The sequence below is a fragment of the Thamnophis elegans genome, chromosome 2 (assembly GCF_009769535.1).
Source record: "Thamnophis elegans isolate rThaEle1 chromosome 2, rThaEle1.pri, whole genome shotgun sequence".
Taxonomy (NCBI): domain Eukaryota; kingdom Metazoa; phylum Chordata; class Lepidosauria; order Squamata; family Colubridae; genus Thamnophis; species Thamnophis elegans.
In genome coordinates, this window is record NC_045542.1 from 23093081 (window position 1) to 23113521 (window position 20441).

A 20441-nucleotide genomic window follows, 5' to 3' on the forward strand; every position below is an offset into this window, starting at 1 on the left:
ATGTAGGAAAATATTAATATTTGACTGATAGGTGGGTATCATGGAACCTGGATATTCAGCCTTTTCAGCTGTACAGCTCCAATTATATTAGATTGGATAGTCATTCATTTATTGATTTATGTATTTATTTTGGTAGATTCGTCTTGATCAGTAAGTTAACTTTGTTGACCGTAGCATCTTGGAAGCAATAGCCCTACCCATCTTTGTCTGAAATAAAAGGCACCGAATTCAATGGAACTTGGTTTTGAATAAACCTACATGGTATATAGATAGTTATAGGCAAGATTTGGCCGCTTTCCACCACCATCCCAACCTCCACTCCATTTTCCTTTCTCAGAATTCTGTTTTTCCCCACACCACCAAAATCCTGGTTCATTTGCCAAGATTATTTTGCATAAAATGGGGATGAAGAGCGAGAGGAGGAAGAGAGGAAAATGGAAGATTCCTGCTCCTTTTAAGATAAATTTCCCATGGTTTCAGACACAAAATTAGGAAAAAAATTTAAAAAGGAGAGACATGTGTTCCTAAGAAGTAAATAAACAAATTAACTGATCCCATCATCCAGTACTGTTTGCAAAGTGTTGGCGATCTGCGTGCATTACAGCCATCAATCTTAGGAAGAGATGCTTGCAATTCTTCTATTTCATTATGAGCCATCCATCTCAGATTCAGTTTATATTGCGTACACTCAGTTGCACTTATTGTCTTTTACACACACATACATACCCCATGTATGCACATGGTAATCAAACTTCAGACCACATATATAGTACACACAAGCATTGTTGCACTGTTCACTGCTACAATATTAAATTTTAATAACATAACCACCCAATACAAACATGACCAGACTCTTTGAAACCATCATTTAATTGAACACAAAGTAATGCACATTATTAGGTTGGATTCATGGAAGGAATACATCTTTGGAAAAAGTTGAAGTGTTTCGAAAGCGTCTAAGAAGTTCTTGTGAGGTTGGTGACTCCTCCTCCTCCTTTCTGTTTTTCCTATTGCATTTCTTTCTTTCTGCCTCAATAATGGTTTGTTTGAAAGATTTAAAAAAATCATCAAAAAGAAGAGAAAAAAAGCTGGGGAACGTAGCAAGCAAAAATCTCAGATGTACCCTTTCTAATATTGGGTTTCTAATATTAATACAATGTTATTGGACACTTGAAGCAAACAAAGGGTTAAAGGTTTTTAATACATTCTCCATCGAAAAATAAGATACTTAAAAAAACATTTGTACTGCGCAAAAACTATCAGCTGATACACATATGTTAAAGCAAGCAGATATGATTTCCCCCCACTCACTCTGGAGACCGAGAGAAGAAAAAATCCATTTCCGGAGTGATACATGTCCAGATTCCTTAGTTCCCGTAAGATCCAAGAGTGGATTCCCAGAAACAGGAGCGGGGAAGGGGGAGGGGGGAGATAAAACAGCCCAACCGCACCTAAGCACTACAATAAGATTTCCCCCTTTTCCAGCGGTTGTTTTTTGAGAAGTCTTTTTGTGCTAGTATTCCGCAGCTCTCCTTTTTTCCCCCTTGTAAAATAACCAAATCCTTCCTCCGACTCCCATCCCAGAATTTCATTCACCGATTTTCCTTATTATGGCAAATAGGGTTTCCTTTCAGTTGATTCCCCCCAGGTACATCGATCCATCGCTCCCGAATATATAAGCCAATGCCTTTTCTCCTCGATATTACAATCTAACGAGAGACGGAAAGGCAGGCCAGCTTATTCCAACCACCGCTTTTATATTTAGCGCTAAGGTGGGTTTCCCCCCCCTACCAAGATTCGCAGGACAAATAGCGAGTTCTTTGTGTCGGCCAAACATAGACCCCCACCCTTATTTATCTCCCCATTCTCTTTACAATCAATGGGTGACTCACTTTGCCTTTAAAGATTCCTACCTCTGTCTCCGGGAGGCAGCCAATGGGAGGCCTCCGGAGGTCACGTGGCCCGGCAGATTTCTTAATGAAGCCGACCCATCCCGCCGCCTCTGCGCATGCTCCCGGGTAAACAATATGTTGGGGACTTGTCTCTCTCTCTCTCTCTCTCCCTCTTTCGGAAGTCGAGTTTTTAAAAAGCTCGGGCAGACCATGATATGACGACTTCACTGATTTTGCATCCACGCTGGGCGGACACTTTCATGTACGTGTATGAGGAGAACCCGAATGAAAATAGCCAGACTAAAATCCCAGCCATGGAAGGGCTCAGTGGGAACTGTACAACGAGCCACTGCAGGGATTTAATCACTCACCCGGTTCTGAGTCGTCACTCCGGCACCATTGGGACTCACCAGGGTTCCGTTTACACGGAAATACCTGCTCCAGATGCAGCCAGGCAGTGTCCCGCGCCGCCCGCTTCTTCTAACGCCACCTTAGGCTACGGCTATCCCTTTGGAGGCAGCTACTACGGATGCCGCCTGTCCCATTCCCACAACGTGAACTTGCAACAGAAGCCTTGCGCCTACCACCCGCCTGAGAAATACCCCGAGCCCAGCGGCTCCCTCCCCAGCGAAGAACTATCCTCCCGGGCCAAAGAGTTTGCTTTTTACCCCAGCTTTGCCAGCTCCTACCAGGCGGTCCCTGGCTATTTGGACGTATCGGTGGTTCCAGGTATCAGTGGGCACCCCGAGCCAAGACACGACGCGCTGCTCCCCATGGAGGGGTACCAGCACTGGGCTCTTTCCAACGGCTGGGACGGGCAGGTTTACTGCGCGAAGGAGCAATCGCAGTCCACCCACCTCTGGAAGTCGCCTTTCCCAGGTAGGGAGCTCTCCGCTCGACCTCTGGCTCTCTGCTCCGCCATGATTGCGTCTTTAGGCTGGGCAAAACCTAGCACACAGGTAAACTTGGCAGGAGGAGGAGGCACTTGCTTGGACGCGGATGGCGGGGCGAAGGGGCCGCGGGGAGCGGGAGCCGCGAGAGAGACTTCAACAAACCGCAGGCTTGGAACTCTTTCAGTTTGGCAGCTGCAGCTGGTTGGGGAGTAGGAGGGTTGCGCGGGCGTGTCTGGTTTTTTTATTCTTCTCCGCCTTGGTCCCCCGGCTGGATTTTTATTTATTATGTTTTTTTGCCTCTTCTTTAATTTTTGCAGGAATGTTTAAAATCAAAATTCTATATCCAGAAAAGCAGATGTATCTCTTCTTCTCCCCTGTCCGCCCCACCCCTTAAAGACCAACAACCCATGGAAAGGCTGGGCTTTTCCAAGGGACCCAGCAAATTGCGCTGTAATGCAGTTACCAGAAGTAGCTGACAAGTGTCTTAGGGAAATGCGTCTTGTAAGGCTGGAGGACCGAGTGGGAAAAGCAAGAAGGGCAAACGCTTTCGCCTCTTGGTTTAGAAATCTGGAGTGAATGACAGCTTACGAACGGCCCCCCGAAAGCAGAAACGTCTCGGAACGGTTGCCTCTCGGAGAGGCGAAAGATGGGGGCGAACCATGGGGGCGAACCATGCCTTCTGCGTTAATGGGGGGAGGGTTCCTCATCTCGCCCACCTTCTCGGAAATTGGCCCAAGGGATGGGTTGTTGGAGCTCCCCAAAGGAGAGTAAGTAAATAAGGTAGGACTCGGACGTTTCTCTTGGCAAGACGGGGAGGGGATACCCCGTCAGGTCGGATGCGGCTCGCCAGCGATGCCTCTGCAAAGCGTTGCATGCTGGGGTTCCCTTTTGAGAAAGGAAGAGGAATTAGAGCTTAGCGAGATGGAAGGAAGGGAAGGTCTTTTTCTTTTTTTTAATGGTGGATCTCGCTGGATTTCAGCCGAGCAAAACAAACCCATCCCCCTCCGATTCTTTATGCTAGAGAAAGAAAAGGTCTATCTTGTAAAAAAAAAGCCGTTTTCTTCATAAATGGTTTTTGTCCCGCCCCGACTCCCCCGGATGAAATCTGCTTCAAATATCTCCACTCTTATCCTCGTTTCATTTTCTTGAAGCTCTGTATGGTTCTCCTAGATATATTTCTTTCAAATTCCATTCTTTATACCCCTGCTATCCAAAGCCTGTCCCACAACCTTCTCGTATTGAATTTTAAGGCCTTAATTTAAAAAAAAATCCCAAGGAAGATTGTCATCCGTAAAGAGGTTGACATTTCTCCTCTTTTAAAGTTGTAAAAAAAATGACTGGAATATAGAAATTACACTCTCTAAACGATGGGGAAAATCTTAGAGAAATATTTCTTTCCTACCAGCTATGAACGAGCACAGCTCGAGGACAGCTCGGAATAATCATTTGTAGAGGGGTTCTATTCTCTTCTCTTCCACTGGGATTCATTTCATTGTTGTTATTACCGCTCTATTGTGCGCAATTTTTTTTAAAGTAGCATATTTGACTTTTAGTCTCAGGAAGCCTTTGAGGGAGATGAGGGATAAGAATGGTGGGGGGACTGATCTGTGAGTGGTTATAGTTAGTCGCGAAGCACTGGCGAATGGGGCACCATGATGTAAGTAGCTATTACGAGGAAGACTGAATGCATTGGTGAGGAGCAGGCAGAGTCTCTCCAATGGATTCTAGAGAAGTGCGGGAAAATAACAGGGCTTCACAGCTGGTAGGTACTTTTAAGGAAAGTAGAATATTTTCCGAGCAGTGAACAGTAGGTGAATGTATTGAGCACTTAGCATAAGTTAATGGAGAACTTGAAGAGTTAACTCTACGGAGCAGAAATGAGGATGGTCCCCATGTTCCCTGGATCATTGGGGGGGACCGGAGGAGGAGGCTTCCGAGCAACCTGCCTCTATATAAACAAGGCAGCTTTTTCAGGAAAGCTGCTGATGTCACAAACCTGCTGAATTAGAACACCCAGGCTGGAGCAAAAATCTGTATCTGAAACCCACCTGTTAATGGTGGTCAGGTTTAGAAAGGAGGTTTGGAAAAGTTAGATTCTGTTTCCAGTTTTGTGAGTGTTGGGAGTTCTAGTTAGACTGCCCCACTTGCCAGGGTCCTTATGTGACTTGATGCCTCTTCTCAACTTGCTGTGGACAAATACCCCATGGAATAAACCAAATGCATAGGTTCATATCTTGTTCAGCCTGCATCCTATTTCCCGGACACCCATCTCTCAAATCCCACTGGTTCCGTCCCACTCCTCCCCTCATGCACTTCCAAGTTCACCCCCTCCTCGTAGATCCATTTTCATTGCTGTCTCGCTTACATTCTGACCGCCTTGATACTTTCCCGCCTGTTCCCTTCCTAATGTCTGGAAGATGCATTGCCAAGCTAGTTGCAAGGTGCTGTTTAATCTAACGCAACCCTCTCTTTCTCTCTCTTTCTTCCCCTCTTCTCTTTCTCTCTCTTCCCTTCTCCACCTGGTTTACTCTGCTTTGTTCTCCTGGTCTTCTTCACAGATGTGGTACCTCTTCAGCCAGAAGTGAACAGCTACCGTAGGGGCCGGAAGAAAAGGGTCCCTTACACGAAAATCCAGCTGAAAGAATTAGAAAAGGAGTACGCGGCCAGCAAGTTCATTACCAAAGAGAAGCGAAGAAGGATTTCCGCCACTACCAACCTTTCCGAGCGCCAGGTCACAATCTGGTTTCAGAATCGCAGAGTGAAAGAAAAAAAGGTTATTAGTAAATCTAAGACATCCCATCTACATGCTACCTGACATAGAAATCTTTCGAGAGGGGAAAAAATTAAAAAGGGGGAGAAGGAATAAATGCAAATATTTATCTGGTAGATTTGTACAAATAAAAAAATACATTGAATAGGGTTATTTAAACACCCGCACAGTCTCCAAGGAGCGGTGGGGAAAAACATCAAGCAGCCACCTTTGGGTTAGTCTTCTGTCCATTTATTACCCTTTCTTAACTGTGACGCTGACTTGCCTGTCTTAAAATCCGTTTTTCGGTGTTCTTAAATGTGTACACTTTATTTTCACAGAGAAGCCAGGAGGGAGAAATTATCTCTCCTCCCTTCCTCCCTCCCTCCCTCTCTCTCTCTCACACACACATACAAACACACCCAGACGCGTGTATTTATATACAAACACACCCAGATTTGCCATGTTGGGATTCGGAGTGATTTTGTTCTTTCTTTTCCTTCCTTCCTTTTGTAGGTCTGTATTATAGTCCAGCACTTTCCCTGTGCCATATTTTCCATGTATTTGGCTGTTTTTGTCTTTTTATGTTTCAAAAACAAATTGCGAAAACTGTAAACTGTTACATGTGAAGAATTGTTCACGTTGGGTTTTTCTTTTTTTGTAAAAAAAAAAAAAAAGCTATAATATAAAATGGGGAAAAAATAAGGCTGCTACTCAAAAGTGCTGAGGAGTTTCTTTTTGTCCCTGTTCCTTAAAACGAGCAGTTACTATGTTCAACTAACTTTATGCCATTCCTGAATTCGAAGTCCCTGCCTGGAATAAATAGGGTTGAGTCCAATAAAAGCAGGTTCTATGTTTTGGGGAAAAGACGGGGTGGGGTGGGGGAAATAGATTAGACTTCCCTATTGACATAGACTGGACTGAAAACTCTAGCAGGATTCCTGCTCTTAAGAATAATTACGGTTTTGATTTTCTAGATTATGGTCTCACTCCAGCTGTTTTATTATTATTGTATGTTGGTTTTACTGCTATAAAACGGGAATGTTATCGATTATAAGGAAAGGTTGAGGATAAGGCTCCGTGGCTGGGTGTTTGTTTCCTTTCGTTTTTTCTGTGTTCTGCCCCCCCCCCCCCAGAGTAGCGTTCCTTTCACGCCTTGTTAAAATTACCCACTTTTTTAAACCAACGAACCGTCTTGTATATGTATATAATGTTTTGTCCGAATGATATGTACTGAATATTGAATGCAGAAATACATTTCTTAAAAATAAACCGCTCTCTTTCTTTCTGGCGCCACCTCCCCGCTTTTCCTTGCCTCGAAAACAAGACAGTCTCCTTTACTGACGGGTCCGATCTCTCCCTTGATATCAGCAGGGAGGAGCTTAAAGTGCATATTTGCGATTATTCACTATCGCCACCCGAGTTGTGAGAAAGGGAAAGCTTCTAGTGATCCCTAAACTTTTTTCCCCCCTTTTGGCGAAATAGTTCCATTGGAATCTATGGGACTCCTACAGAAAGAACGGGACGATCAGGTGAAGTGGGTTTTTTTTTTCTTTGTTTCGTGGATCGGACCTCTGGGAGGATTCTCGGAGCTTCCCCGGCTGATAGAGGCGATGGATTTGGGGAGATTAAAAAGGGCGAGGAGGATGCTTGTCGCCCGACGGAGTAGTAGCAGATAGCAGAGAAAGGCAACAGTGAAGCGAGGCCGTCCCTCGCCCTTCTAACGAGACACTGACTACGGTGTGGACTGAGCAACATTTAGGGAGGTGGCTTTTAAAAGTAAAATCACTTTGCTAATTAATTAAATTAATTAAATTAATTAAATTAAATGAATTGGTTTACTTTCGGTTAGGCCTCGGTGATTTTTATTTCGGTTAGGCCTTGGCTTGTAGGGATTTTGCCCTGCTTTTATGCCTTACCTTTCTTTCTTTTTAATTGCGGCCAGCCACCGAACCGAAAGCGGCGATGGGGTGGGTAGAAACTCAACAGCAAATAAATTAATAAGGCCGTCCCAAAGAAAACCGCGGCAGAGGCGGACCAGGGGTTGCAAAAAGTTTCGACCGAAGTGCGGCATCCGGGCTTCTCTCTAGATACGGGGAATCCCTCTCCACCTCCCCTTAGTTTCCCTGGCGCTAAGGACCTGTTGCGTTGTTTCGCCCAAGCTTAAACTCCCCCAGCCAAAGAAATCGGAACCGCCCTGCTCAGCAGCCCAACTGTCTTTAAACAACCCTCAAAATAATTCCACCAGAACCCAGAGGGGCATTTCTCGGTCCGAAAAAAAACACACCACGCATTGGACCTGGCTAAGAAGGCCCTCGGCGGCCAAGTTCTTTGCAGGCAAACCCATGCAGGTTAGGGAACGAGGCCCCGCGAAGGCCGAGCTTCCTTTGGATCGCTTGATTTCCCCCCCCCCCCGACTCTTTTCGGTGGATTATTTCGTAAAGTAAGACGTTCCCACTTTCGTGCCTACTCTAATTAATTACCTCGTCAGATTGCCAAACGCGAACCCCCACAGAAAGCGCCGCAAACCAAGTCAATGTTAGCTTTCCATTCAAGGAGCGCCGGGGAAGGAGTGCTGCACGAGCCGTCCTGAGAACTGCCCCCTTCTTACCAAACAAAGGTGGGCGAAGAGCCAGAAAATCGGTCAAGGGGAAGGCTCGGCTACTTGGCAAAGTTTGCGCTGGCGGGGTTGCTGCGTGCCTGGGTCCTCTTCCTGACTACAATTCAGCACGCTGCTCCCTTTCCTGGAAGTCTACGAGGATTAAGTTTTTAAAATGGCATGGAACTCCTGCTGGATTCTGGCCCTGCCGAAAATTACTGCTTGCAAAAATGCAGACTCTTTCTGTGGGTTTTTAGGCGTGCATCCACATACGTAGCAGACGATTGCACTCTACTCCTGTAGAGTTTTCCCTTTCCAAGCAAAGGATTGGGGTCTCCTGGCTGCAATAGTGTCCCAGAAATGAGGGCCAATATTCAGAACCAGCAATCATCTAAACTTGTATTTAAAACAACTGCTTATGCTCTACAAATATGGTACAGGTCAACTGTTGCTGCTTTTAGCATTAGCTCAAGGAATGATCTAGAGAACACAGGCCTCACTCCAGTGTTTTCAAGTATCTCTGGAATGTATGTTTCTATATTTTAATCAAGATTTACATTCTTAAAGCTTAGCACCATTTTTGGTAAATCATCCTGAAAGCATTTGGCGTCTCCCTGGCATGAGGTCAAGACTTTAAAAGAAAGAAAGGATGGATGGATGGATGGATGGATAGATGATAGATAGATAGATAGATAGATAGATAGATAGATAGATAGATAGATAGATAGATAGACAGACAGACAGACAGACAGACAGACAGACAGACTGACAGATACATAGATAGACGCATAGATAGACACATAGATAGAAAAAAAATCTACTTTTTAATGTTTTTAACCTAAGTAGATAGTGGGAAACATATATTTGCACATTTGCTCACCTCAGCTGGGATTTCCAGCCCCACAATAATTTAAAACCCTATATATTTCTGGCAAGTATACTGAATTTAAGTGACATAAAGACATTGTTATAAACCATGTCTCCCTTTTGATGAAATTTAACCTCCATAAGACTTCGGCTTAGTCAAGGGCCATTCCTTGGGATAATGTGAATGGGCGTTTACATGATAGTTGGCATTTTCTGGAGGTTCTTGATTTCCTCTTCCCAAACTCTAGTTAGAATTTAAATTCATAAATTAAAAAAATCCCACGTTGGGCCAAGGCTGTCATGTGGCTTTCCCACTTCTCTGTATGAACTCATTTTAAAAAATTATGGCAATAAGTTCAGGATATTTAAATCACAAAACTCTGAAACTATTAAGGCCGGCAGCAATCTGTTGACCATTTTCACATCATGGTTTGTAGAATCTCATGGCTTTATTCACAAAATAAAGCATCTTTATTTTTATTTATTAAATTTCTACACTACCCATCTGACTTAATGACTTTGGGCAGTTTAGAACATCTTAACTTTTGATGTATTGCCATAGTGATGACTGGATGCTGTTGTAGAATGTGGGATAATCTTTGCCAATTTTCATTATTATTAATTGAAAGAAATCTGACTGAATCTGAATATTCCTATTGAAATAAAATGGCATGCAGGAGATTGCTCCTTTTTTAGGATAAATATTCCTGATGTTATGTCATTAGAGGAGAATGTCTATAACTAAAAAAGGAGGGAGAGCTAGCTAGTTTAAAAAAAGATATACTAACAAAACAAAACAATTATGAACAAGATTTTTGCAGTTTCTCCAGTTTCTAGAAGAGAGACCTCTATTCTATAGTTCTCCCTTTAGAAGGCAATAGGAGTAACCAGGCTAATATATCAGGCTCTGTTTGCCCACAGCTCTGCAAAACCAAAATTCCTGCAAGCAATTTAAGATTGCAATCCTGCATTCCTTTACCTTGGAGTAAGGACCAGTACATCTATAGGACCTGTTGCTAAATGAACATGCATTGGGTTTTTGCTATACAGATACTCCTCAACCTGCTACCACAATTGAGCCCAAACTTTCTTTTGTTAAGTGAGACAGTTGTTAAGTGAGTTTTGCCCCATTTCATGCTCTTTCTTGCCACAGTTATTAAGTAAATCACTACAGTTGTTAAGTTACTAACAGGATCCAGTTAAGTGAATCTGATTGCCCCATTGACTTTGCCTGCCAGAAAGTCCCAAAAGGTGATCACATGACCCCAGGACACTGCAACCCATCATAAATATGAATCAGTTGCCAAGTGTCTGAATTTTGATCATGTGACCATGGGGATGCTGCAACAGTAAGTGTAAGTGTGAAACCTGATTCATAAGTCACTTTTTTCAGTGTAACTTTGAATGATCACTAAGTGAACTGTTATAAGTCAAGGACTACCTGTACTGCTTGTAAGGAACTGGCTTGGCATTCCATAAATGGGGCTTATGACTCCAGTGGTGTTTAGGTTCCATTGATGAAATACACAACTTGATTTCATGAATATTCAAATGCAAGTCCATTCAAGCTATAGGTTAAGCTCAACCAGTGCACTCTAATGTCAAAGAAAGGGCCATTGATGTCAAATGGAGTGGGCTTCCAAACAGTATTCTAAAATTAAGGCATGACTGACAGATTTAGTGAGGTGATAGAGTCAAAAGGACCTTGAGGTAAGTTAGGAGGGGAAAACCCATGGAAAAACATATTATATTTAACCCTGGGCAATGGAACTCTGCTAAAACTCTTTCAATGGAGGAGGTGACTTCAGATATCTTAGTTGTTCCCTATGACAGATTACAGATCAAATCCTTGACTTCATCTACACTTCATTGACTGGGTTGCTTGAATGAAAAAAATAGGATACATGGACCTCTTAGATTCCTGTTCTTTTGTTGTCCTCTGACACATAAGCCTTATTAGAACTTTGTCATTAATAAGGTACATGGGCTTATAGGCTTAGACAGCTACCACTAGGCATCTTCTGAACTTTGGTCTCCAGAAGGCCTGCCATTCAATGTACCCACAGAAAAAGCCTTCTGTGTTGTTGTTAGTTGTAAAGTCGTGTAGACCCATCAGGACCCCATGGACAATGTTCCTCCAGGCTTTCCTGTCCTCTACCATCCCTAGGGAGTCCATTTAAGCTCACAGCTATATTGAAATACAGATCATGTACACAGTAAGGATGATATTTTTGGGGGGGGGGAATTATACTTGGCAGTATTGAGGCAATCTAGAAACCGATGACACTGAAATATATCTACTGGTAATGTTGATGGCAAGATTAGATTTTGGCTTCAATGGGGCATAGATGTCACCCACTCTGGACAAATGAACAAACTCTCATAACCTGAAGCAAGATCCTAAGGATGTGACTATTACACAGAGGACCCACATTGTGCCATTTTAAATAGGTGTTTTCATAAGGAGGCCGAGTCAAGACCCCAGATCTCCCACATCGAAAGGCACAGACCTTCTGCTTCTCCCGTGCTCACCTTCCCCACCGCTAAATAAGGTTGCTTGCTGAACACACTCTTATCCCACCCACCCCTCCTCTTTATTATCCTTCTGGCAAATAGTTGTGCTTCTAGTGAAGGAAAATACTCCTCAGAATCTTCAAGGTGGGGCCAGAATAGGTGAGGAAGAAGTAAAGCAGGAAAAAACATGTTTTAAGTAGTTGGTAGCTGCAAGGCCTCTACTAAGGCAAATAAGTGGCCAACTGGCTTTTTGTTTGCAATGTTATAAATTCCAACCCGTATTAAAATTCTTGCATACTTAACACAGGGCTGAAATATGAAGCAATAGGGTTTTTTTTTTCCTCCCCCTCCCTCCCAATTCCCTTTCTGGTCCAGGGTGGACATTCCATTTCTGGCAAAGGCTCTTCTTTCAAGAGCTGAATGCAAACTGGCACTTGGGTGAGAGAGCTGTATCCTCACTTTGGGGCTAGCCTTGACCATGACTATGCAGCCCATTTGACCTTGGCATCACCAGCTTCGGGTGTGATCATAGAGAAAGAAAAAGCCTTGATCTTCTGGCAACCCCACCAGCGCTGATCCTCCCTTAAGTGTCTTTTGGCTCCATGTATAGATAAACAAGGTGTCATTTCCAGTCTAGACAGGCAGCCTAATGACCAACAATAAAGGCATGAAAAGGAAGCACCCCAAGTTTAGCCTTTTTCTTTCTTTTGTATGGAGGGCTTTGAATAAGGTCTTAACTGCAGCCCCCTACTTTTTTTATAGGTAAAGGCCCCTCTCTCCAATTTCCGCCATTTCCTAGTTCTGTACCGCTTGCACTTGGAAGTTAGTTGTTTTACAGGTTTCTAAAGTTCCCCTTTTATGGAAAGAGAAGAATGTGAAAAAGAGAGAGAAATTGAGAAAAACTGATGCATAGTATCGCTACCTCAAAGTAATTCAATGGGACAGATTTCCAGGTAAGTAAATGTGTGTGTGTGTGTGTGTGTGTGTGTGTGTGTGTGTGTGTGTTTATCTGTATGGATACTAGAACTTTAGTTGCTCCAATGGTTGCACTATTTTCCATCTTCCCTGCCCCTTCCTTTAAATCCACAAAATAGTTTTTGCAATAACTTATTAGTAAAAGTCCTAGAGGGAGCAAGTGACTGACTATACTAGTGACATAAGAGAACTAGATTTCATCTGCATGAAAACCCTGCACACCATCACGGGGCAAAGTTTGTAACCACAGATCTCTCCACAAAAACAATCTTATCCCAGGAATCAAGTAAGTTTAAAAGAGGTTTTAAAAGCAATACTTGATTGCTTCTTCTAAGAGAGGATCACATAGTTGCAAAGGAGATATTTGGAATCTGGCAATGATGGAGGTTGGATTTTTTTTTTCATGTGTAATTAATTTAATTGTGGAATGCCTAAGATAAGTTTGAAAAAGAAATAGTTTAAAGGTGGTGCCTCATGAGGCTTGAAAGTAAGACCCATTGAAATCAATGAGATCAGTTTCCACAAATTTAGAATAAAACAGATTGTCCTCAAAAAATAGTAATCAATGAAAGGAAGAACACGCTAAGAGAATTATTATTATTATTTTGTCTTCATTAGTCTTACTTCCCTGAAGACCCAGTGAACTGGTTTACATATCAATCCAGCAGGAGATGGACAGTCTCTGCTGGCAGTGCTGGGGAAAACGTAGTTACACCATAAGCATTTAACTCTTAACAGCACATTGGGAGAACCTTTAGGCAAAATCATTGAATTGAAAAAAGGGAGGAGGAGGAGGAAGGAGAAGGAGAAGGAGAAGGAGAAGGAGAAAGAAAGAAAGAAAGAAAGAAAGAAAGAAAGAAAGAAAGAAAGAAAGAAAGAAAGAAAGAGAAAGAAGAATAATCCTTGCAGGAGTCAAGTATTTAGGCATGCTCTGTATATCTTTTGCTTTTTACAGTACATAATGTTCTTCCTCTAATCTCTTTTCCATCACAGTTCACATGAACTACTCACGTTTGCATTATTCAACCTTTTGGATGATTTAGTTTAATCGAATCATTTTCATTACTTTGGTGCTCATGTGAACATTTATCCATAAACTATATATGGTAGCTTCAGAGATTTCTGGGAAAGCTATTAAAATGTTTGCATGGTGCCAATAGATCTCAGACCTTTGATATGCCTGTTATTACATTAAATTAGGGACAGTGATTTGGATCACGAATTGAGACTTTCCTTTCCTTTCCTTTCCTACTCATAATTAGACCAATTTTAAAAAGTGGTGGAGATCTAGAACTCAAAATCTGTTTAAAGTTAGGTTTATTCATTGGAAAGTTGCGTTTTTAAATGCTTTTTGGAGGTGAATAACTTGTTTTCCCAAACACACAGACTTCTAAATAGTTGATATTTTAATTGCTTGGGGGAGAGTAATCTAGAAAGCAGCATTATTGCGGACTGAGTTCCATCCCTTCTCCTCCCGCTCTTTCCCCCCAAAAGCTAGTTTAGGAGAGGGTGAAGCACCAGGGGATGGTAGGCTAAAATCCATGCGGAAGCTAGAGCGATGGGCCAGCCAAAAACTGGAGTGCCTATTTAGAAGTGCTGAGAGTTATCGCGAACAAAGCTTCAGAAAGCACCCAAGCTGGGGGTGGGGGAGCCCTTTGCTCTCTCGCAAGAGCTGGGGTGTCTTTCAAGGCCCTCATTTGCATAAGATGAAGAAGCCATTTCATAACCTAGGCAGTGACCTTGAACTGGCCAAAGCGCCCTCCGATTCCCAGATTTTCTGGAGTTCCTTTTCTCTCCATCCCACCCTGAGATAAGGTGAACAAGGCTCGCTCGGCAGAAAGAGCCATATTTTCTTTTTTCTTTTAAGTCCTTAGTCGATCTTCCTCTAGGGCGGAGGTGAGAGTTTAGAAACAGTTGCTGCCTCCCCCCCCCCCCCGTTGCACGTCTTCCTTTTGGGGGACGGGTTGGTGGAGGCCTCGCTGCATTTTCTTTTGCTTTATTCCTCGAAGAAAGCTGTTGTGGATATTGGGGAGACGGGTGGGAAAAACTTGGTTGAAGCTGTTTAAACTCGCTTTGAGGGGCATCAGGTGTGTAAGGGATCAGTGCGAGGGCGAGTGGTCGTTCAACTTGCCCTACTTAAGAAAAGAAAAGAAAGAGAGGGAATTAAGTTCTTCCACTTTCTTTAAATTCGTGATTTAAAGTACAATAGCGGGGGAGTAAAGTATGGTACAATAATAGAATAGAATAGAATTCTTTATTGGCCAAGTGTGATTGGACACACGAGGAATTTGTCTTTTGTGCAAATGCTCTCAGTGTACATAAAGAAAAATAAAATTAAGCCCCTGATTTAAACTACCAGGATATTTCATTTTCAGAAACTGCAGTGGCGATTATTGCCTTGCATCAGTAAGTGGGATACGTGCCCCCTCTCCCCCACCCGCCTCTTGTCTCTTTCGGCTTCAGCACAACTTGGACTGGATGTTTGAATAATTCCTGCACCGTTCAGTGAATTTTCTCTCCACGAACAGCTCTCTGGGACTCAAATCTATGCAGGCTTTGCAGTCAACCACTCTCACCGCCCAGCGACGCATTTATGGGGTTTCAACCCAGAGACCATTTTTCATAAAGGTAAGGGACTTTATTCCCTCACTGCAGGCAGGATAGCAGGTCTCGGGTGTGTACCCGAAAACTGGTTTCTTCATTTTCAGTTTGTTCCTTTCCTTTCCAATAGATCACCCGAAGAACGCTGGAATCTTTGAAATAACATCCCCGCCGAGCAAACTTTTCTCCCCCTGTCCAGTTTGGGGAGCTGCTAAATCAATCAGACCTTCTTCTAATCTAAAGGCTATAATAGCTGGGGGGGGGGGATTATGATTCAGAAGGAAGCAGAAATACCACGTCGTTTCTCCTTGGACAGAGTGGGGGAAATAGTCTTGATGATTTGAATAGCACGTGCTGGTTATCTTATTATTAAAGTCTGGATGAATCAAGATCATGATTCACCTTGTCTGCGTAGCTAGCTACCTACCTACCCATCTACCTCGGAAGAATATCCCCGGAGGTAAACGCCAGCGTCTTGTGAACAGTTCAACAGCTTAAAACCCCACTGAGGTCAATGAGATCGCGAAGGTCTAACGGTGGGTAGGAGTGAAATCACAGGCATCTCGCGCGGTAAATCAACTTGGAAAACGTTTGGCGCTTGGCTGCCAGCGAGGGTTAGCTTTGGTGGGGGACGGGCGTGTGTTTGTAAAAGAGAGAGAAAGGGGAGAGAAAGAGGAGAGAAAGAGAGAGGAGAGAGAGAGAGGGAGAGGGAGAAGGAGAAGGAGAAAGAGAGAAGGAGGGAGGGAGGGAGAGAGAAGGAGAAAGAGAGAGGGGAGGGAGGGAGAGAGATCTGCTCCTGTAGTATAGAGGGATGGGGACCTTCACACAAGTACAGTTCTTGTCCCAAAGCCCTGAAGAGGTCGGAGGGGTTCCTTGGAGCGCCTGGGAGCTGGCGTTTCTCGGCCACCCTTAGCAAGAGAACAAAGCCCACGCGGACTGGCAGGGAGCGTAACGGAGACCATCATGCCAAAGAACAAACCCACCAGCTCAAATGTAGGAGCACTCCGGATTACATATTTATTAGGTTGCCCAGCAATTTCACCGCGCTGGAAAAAGGGTCTCCAGTTTGAACCCGGGTCCTGCGAAGAGCTGCTTTGCAGCCCTTGAAAAAAGTTCAAAGTTGGGGCGGGGGAATCCTCCCTTAAGAATGCCTCAGCCCGACCGGGTTCAACTGGATATAGAGTCCTCGCACCGAAGCAGACACCCAGGGAGGCAAATGGAAGGCCAGGGAGCTTCCTTTAACAACCAAGAAATAAAAGTGCTTATTTGATTAGCATGTGCTTTTTTAGTTCTCCTTCCCGGGGCTGGCCACTCTCTCCACATAGCTAGGGAAGCGGTTGTTGTTGTTAGTTGCGAAGTCGTGTGCGACCCATCGCAACCCCATGGACAACGTTCCTCCACCATCCTCTGGAGTCCGTTTAAGCTCACGCCTAGTCGCCTACTGCTTCAGTGACTCCATTCAGCCACCTCATTCCCTGTCGTCCCCTTCTTCTTTTGCCCTCAATCTTCCCAGCATTAGGCTCTTCTCCAGTGAGCCTTTCCTCATGGACAGTACCAAAAGGGGAAGCGGTAGTGTTTCCTAATGAGGGGTGGAGAGCTCGTGCTGAATCCTCCAGGGTTTGAACGGCCTGGAGTAGCGCTTAGAAAGCTTGCTAGGGGAGATTCTGTTGCTTGGTTCACTTGGTTTATCTGGAGGGATGAGAGAGCAGAAGTCCTTCAGGAGCATTCCTGCAAAATGAAAATTACTGGTATTGGGGTATTTACGGTAAATGAGCCGTCGGATCTTGGAAATAGTGTCTACAGTATAAATTTTTCTTTTCTGGAAAAGAAGAGTAACCTTCCAACAAACTAAGCAACTCTTTTCCTTTGTACTCAAAAGCTGTTGAGGTGGATTTTTTTTCCTGAATTCCTTTTTTTTAAGGGTCTCTGAGACTTATCTGACTTTTTTTTTTGAAGAACCCCCTCACCTCCCCCAGCAGTTTTCTTTCCCAAAAGCACCAACGCTTTGGAGGAACAATCCCCTTCCTCTGCCCTGTAAACCAGGACGCGATAAAACCCTGATTCCAGGCAGCTAGGACAGGTGAGATCAAGGAGAGTGGGAAATCTCGAGCCCCTTTGTTCAGTGGGGTCTCATTGCAAAAGGGGGATCCCTCTGGCAAGACCGCAGAAGGGACTGGATTGTTTCCTCCCATCCTCTTTCTTTCTTTCTTTCTTTCTTTCTTTCTTTTTCTACTTCTAAAGGGGGGGAATCTTCCCCTAAGAAAGGAAATTCTTCTAACTGCAAACGTTGCTTCTCCTATTGAAACCAAACAAGGTTTTAAAAAGCAAGAAAGTGGAAGAATTTTCTCAGAGGGGATTTGCAATTCCTCCGCCCCTATGAAGACGAGCCTGTTGTGATTACATTCATTCCTCTTCCTAAAGAGCATGTAAACTTTACATGACACAATATCTAATAGGGATTTATTAGGGATATATTGTCAATTTCAGCGGATTCAATTAATGAAAACACAGCTTAATTTTTGTCAGCTGCTTAAAGGGAGTTTTAACGTGTCTGGGGGGAAAAGAGAGGTGTCAATCCTTTATGGGGAAAAAGAATTGATATACATATTTTCTTTACAATATTTCTGGTTTCTCAAGGCGGTGCTTAATACGCGTTTTATTTTATACGTGTGTGTGTGTGTGAGAGAGAGAGAAAGAGAGAGAGAGAGAGAGAGAGAGAGAGAGAGAGAGAGAGAGAGAGAGAGAGAGAGAGAGAGAGAGAGAGAGAGAGAGAGAGAACCCGCCCGACAGACAGAACTTCGTGTTGCGTTCCCGTCTCAAATTGCGAAAGGTGGGTGGCACCCTTTCTTAACGCAAGTTGGCGCTCACATGACCTCTTCCAGACCAATCGGGTGGACCTTTAGGTTTAACTATGTTTAATGTCAGATAGCAATAAACTAGAAGCTCTTGGTCAGGCCCGCGGAAATGGGCGAACATAATCTTCTTAATCCTGGGTTTGTGGGACCGTTGGTGAACATCCATACGGGAGACACCTTCTACTTTCCCAATTTCCGAGCCTCCGGAGGACAACTACCCGGCTTGCCGTCTCTCTCCTACCCAAGACGGGACAATGTCTGTTCTTTGCCCTGGGCATCCTCGGAGCCCTGCAACGGATATCCCCAGCCCTACCTCAGCAGCCCCGTGTCCATTAACCCTTCCTTCAGCCGAGCCTGCGACCTAGCTAGAGTGGAAGAGAGCAAGTGCTACTATAGGGAGGCGTGCTCGGAGAACGCGCCCCTCAAAAGGGAAGAGAGAGTTAGGGACGCTGCCTTGATGCCCCTCGAGTCGGGCATCCCCCACGGAATGAGCGGCAATTTCGGCAAATTTGATTATCCTGCTCCTGAGGCGGCGGTGTCCCATGACCCCCCTTCTTGTCAGTCGTTGGAGTCAGACTCCAGCAGCTCTTTGCTCAATGAAGGGAACAAGGGCGCAACCAACGAGCCGTCCGCACTGGTCTCCCCGCTCAACCAAGGAAACAATCTGTCCGCTGGGGGTAAGATCCTGCGCCTGGGAGAAAAAGAGTCGGCTCTTCGTAAAGCAAAGCAAAACGGATTTATGCAACGCCTTCTTCCCTTTCCTTCCCTCCTTTTTCCCCCCTTTCCTACCTCTCCCTCCGGGCTGGGAAAGTCTGCTCCAAATTCCAGGAAATTAGCAGCTGGGCTGCGCCCGCCCGCCTGCCGATTTGTGCCGAAGCCACTAGGGGTAGCCCTCAAATGCCTCGCGCTTTATTAGGAGGTGCTTCTTTTAAAAGGGGGAAAAAGCCTATAAACATGTAAATATCCCATAAAAAAGGGATCGCGAGGGCCCAAGCAGACAGACGGGAAGGCGATTTCCCTTGCCTTTTTCTCTCCCTACCCCTCCCCAACCTCTAGGCAGCTTCTGGCCGTCTCCGGAGCGGTCGGGCGAGGTGGCGCTGGTCGGGATGACACTTTCTTTCTCGGTTTATTAAAAGTTCACAGGCGCCCTTTCTTAGTCCGCGGGGGAAAATCCCCATCAAAGGCGGGGGTGCTGGGATGGTGGGGTGGGTGGGTGTTATTTGTTAACTCTGGTAGACGTGAAGCTGTTCCAGACGATCACCCGGACCGGCTCCTTCTGGAAGAAGGGGGTCTAAGTTCTATCTAGAACTTGATCCTCCAACCTCGTCGTCTCCCCACGAACAGCCCAGCGCTCCCCCCCCCCCCGCAAACCGAGGAGACGCCGGTGCCTGAATAAAGAGACGCCACGAACCATAATAGCACGTCCTCCGGTTAGACGCTTGTTTTCTCCCGTCGGAAACTCTTCCGGGAAGAGGGATCGGTTCGGTTTCCCCTCCCCTGTAAAATCCGGTCTCGGGTTTTAGGACTTTCTAACCCCTCGTCCCGAAAGTTCTTCCAAAGTAGCTTTCGAAAACTGTGCCAGCCCCGTGGGATCCCTTAAGTCCTTTGCCTATCGAGGTAGGGAAACTTTTATACCGCTGATGGCCTTGTTCTGTTTATCTGATCGGTTTTAAAAATAAGAGATTGGGACTCTTTCCTTCTTAACATTCCTTCTCAAACAACAATCGTGGGCAATGTCTGTGCTTCCCTTCCCCCTCCTTCCCTCCCTCCCTCCCTGTAAGAGAATATCAGCTAGGTTTTAACCTCTAATTATTTTTCCAGATCCCTGCAGTTTTGAGAACTTTGTTTTCCTTAAGGGCGGGTGATAATGTTCGAGGTAACATCCCTAGAGTTTGGCACTGAAGAAGTAAGTGGAATCTGTCTGAGAAGTGAGTCAAAGGAGAGAAGGACCCCTTCTGAGACACGCTCCTTCTCTCCCTCTCCCTCTCTCTTACTCTCTCGCTCTCGCTCTGCATATTAAATCTCCTTTTCCATCTCCCTCTTCTTAGGTGCTCCCTGGTATCCGATGCACACGAGGTCCCGCAAAAAGCGAAAGCCCTACTCCAAGCTGCAACTAGCGGAGCTGGAAGGTGAATTTATGGTCAACGAGTTCATCACCCGCCAAAGAAGGAGAGAGCTTTCCGACCGGCTAAACCTGAGCGACCAGCAGGTGAAGATCTGGTTCCAGAACCGACGGATGAAAAAGAAAAGACTTCTTTTGAGGGAGCAAGCGCTTTCTTTCTTTTAGAGCTGCTCCCAACTGTGGGGGAAACCGCTAAAGACTCTTCTAAGCCTTCGTGCTAGCTGATGGACCCGGGACTCTTAGCTGGTGTGGTTGAGGATTTATTTTCCTTCAATGATGATAATGTTATTAATATTAATCAGTATCCTTTTTTTTTCTCAAAATGCCCGGCAGTAGGCGTGGGGGTGGGGGTTGTGTGTGCGTGAGAGAGAGAG

At 44.8% G+C, this 20441-nt stretch overlaps 2 protein-coding genes across 2 annotated transcripts; both read left to right on the plus strand.

Moving 5' to 3' along the window:
• The first annotated feature begins 2107 nt into the window (after window positions 1–2107).
• On the plus strand, window positions 2108–5600 carry HOXC13 (homeobox C13). Its single transcript, XM_032212128.1, has 2 exons — window positions 2108–2771; window positions 5344–5600. Exons 1-2 carry the CDS (start codon window positions 2108–2110, stop codon window positions 5598–5600), a joined length of 921 nt encoding a protein of 306 aa, XP_032068019.1.
• Window positions 5601–18054: 12454 nt separating this feature from the next.
• Window positions 18055–20232, plus strand: HOXC12 (homeobox C12). Its single transcript, XM_032208524.1, has 2 exons — window positions 18055–18622; window positions 19994–20232. Exons 1-2 carry the CDS (start codon window positions 18055–18057, stop codon window positions 20230–20232), a joined length of 807 nt encoding a protein of 268 aa, XP_032064415.1.
• The last annotated feature ends 209 nt before the right edge of the window (window positions 20233–20441 follow it).

What these genes read in the sequence shown, in the direction of transcription:
- HOXC13 (XM_032212128.1), top strand. Translation starts at nt 2,108, where the DNA reads ATGACGACTTCACTGATTTTGCATCCACGCTGGGCGGACACTTTCATG. An exon ending in CTGGAAGTCGCCTTTCCCAG is followed by an intron (nt 2,772 to 5,343) that starts GTAGGGAGCTCT and finishes TCTTCTTCACAG; the next exon opens with ATGTGGTACCTCTTCAGCCA.
- HOXC12 (XM_032208524.1), top strand. Translation starts at nt 18,055, where the DNA reads ATGGGCGAACATAATCTTCTTAATCCTGGGTTTGTGGGACCGTTGGTG. An exon ending in AAACAATCTGTCCGCTGGGG is followed by an intron (nt 18,623 to 19,993) that starts GTAAGATCCTGC and finishes CCCTCTTCTTAG; the next exon opens with GTGCTCCCTGGTATCCGATG.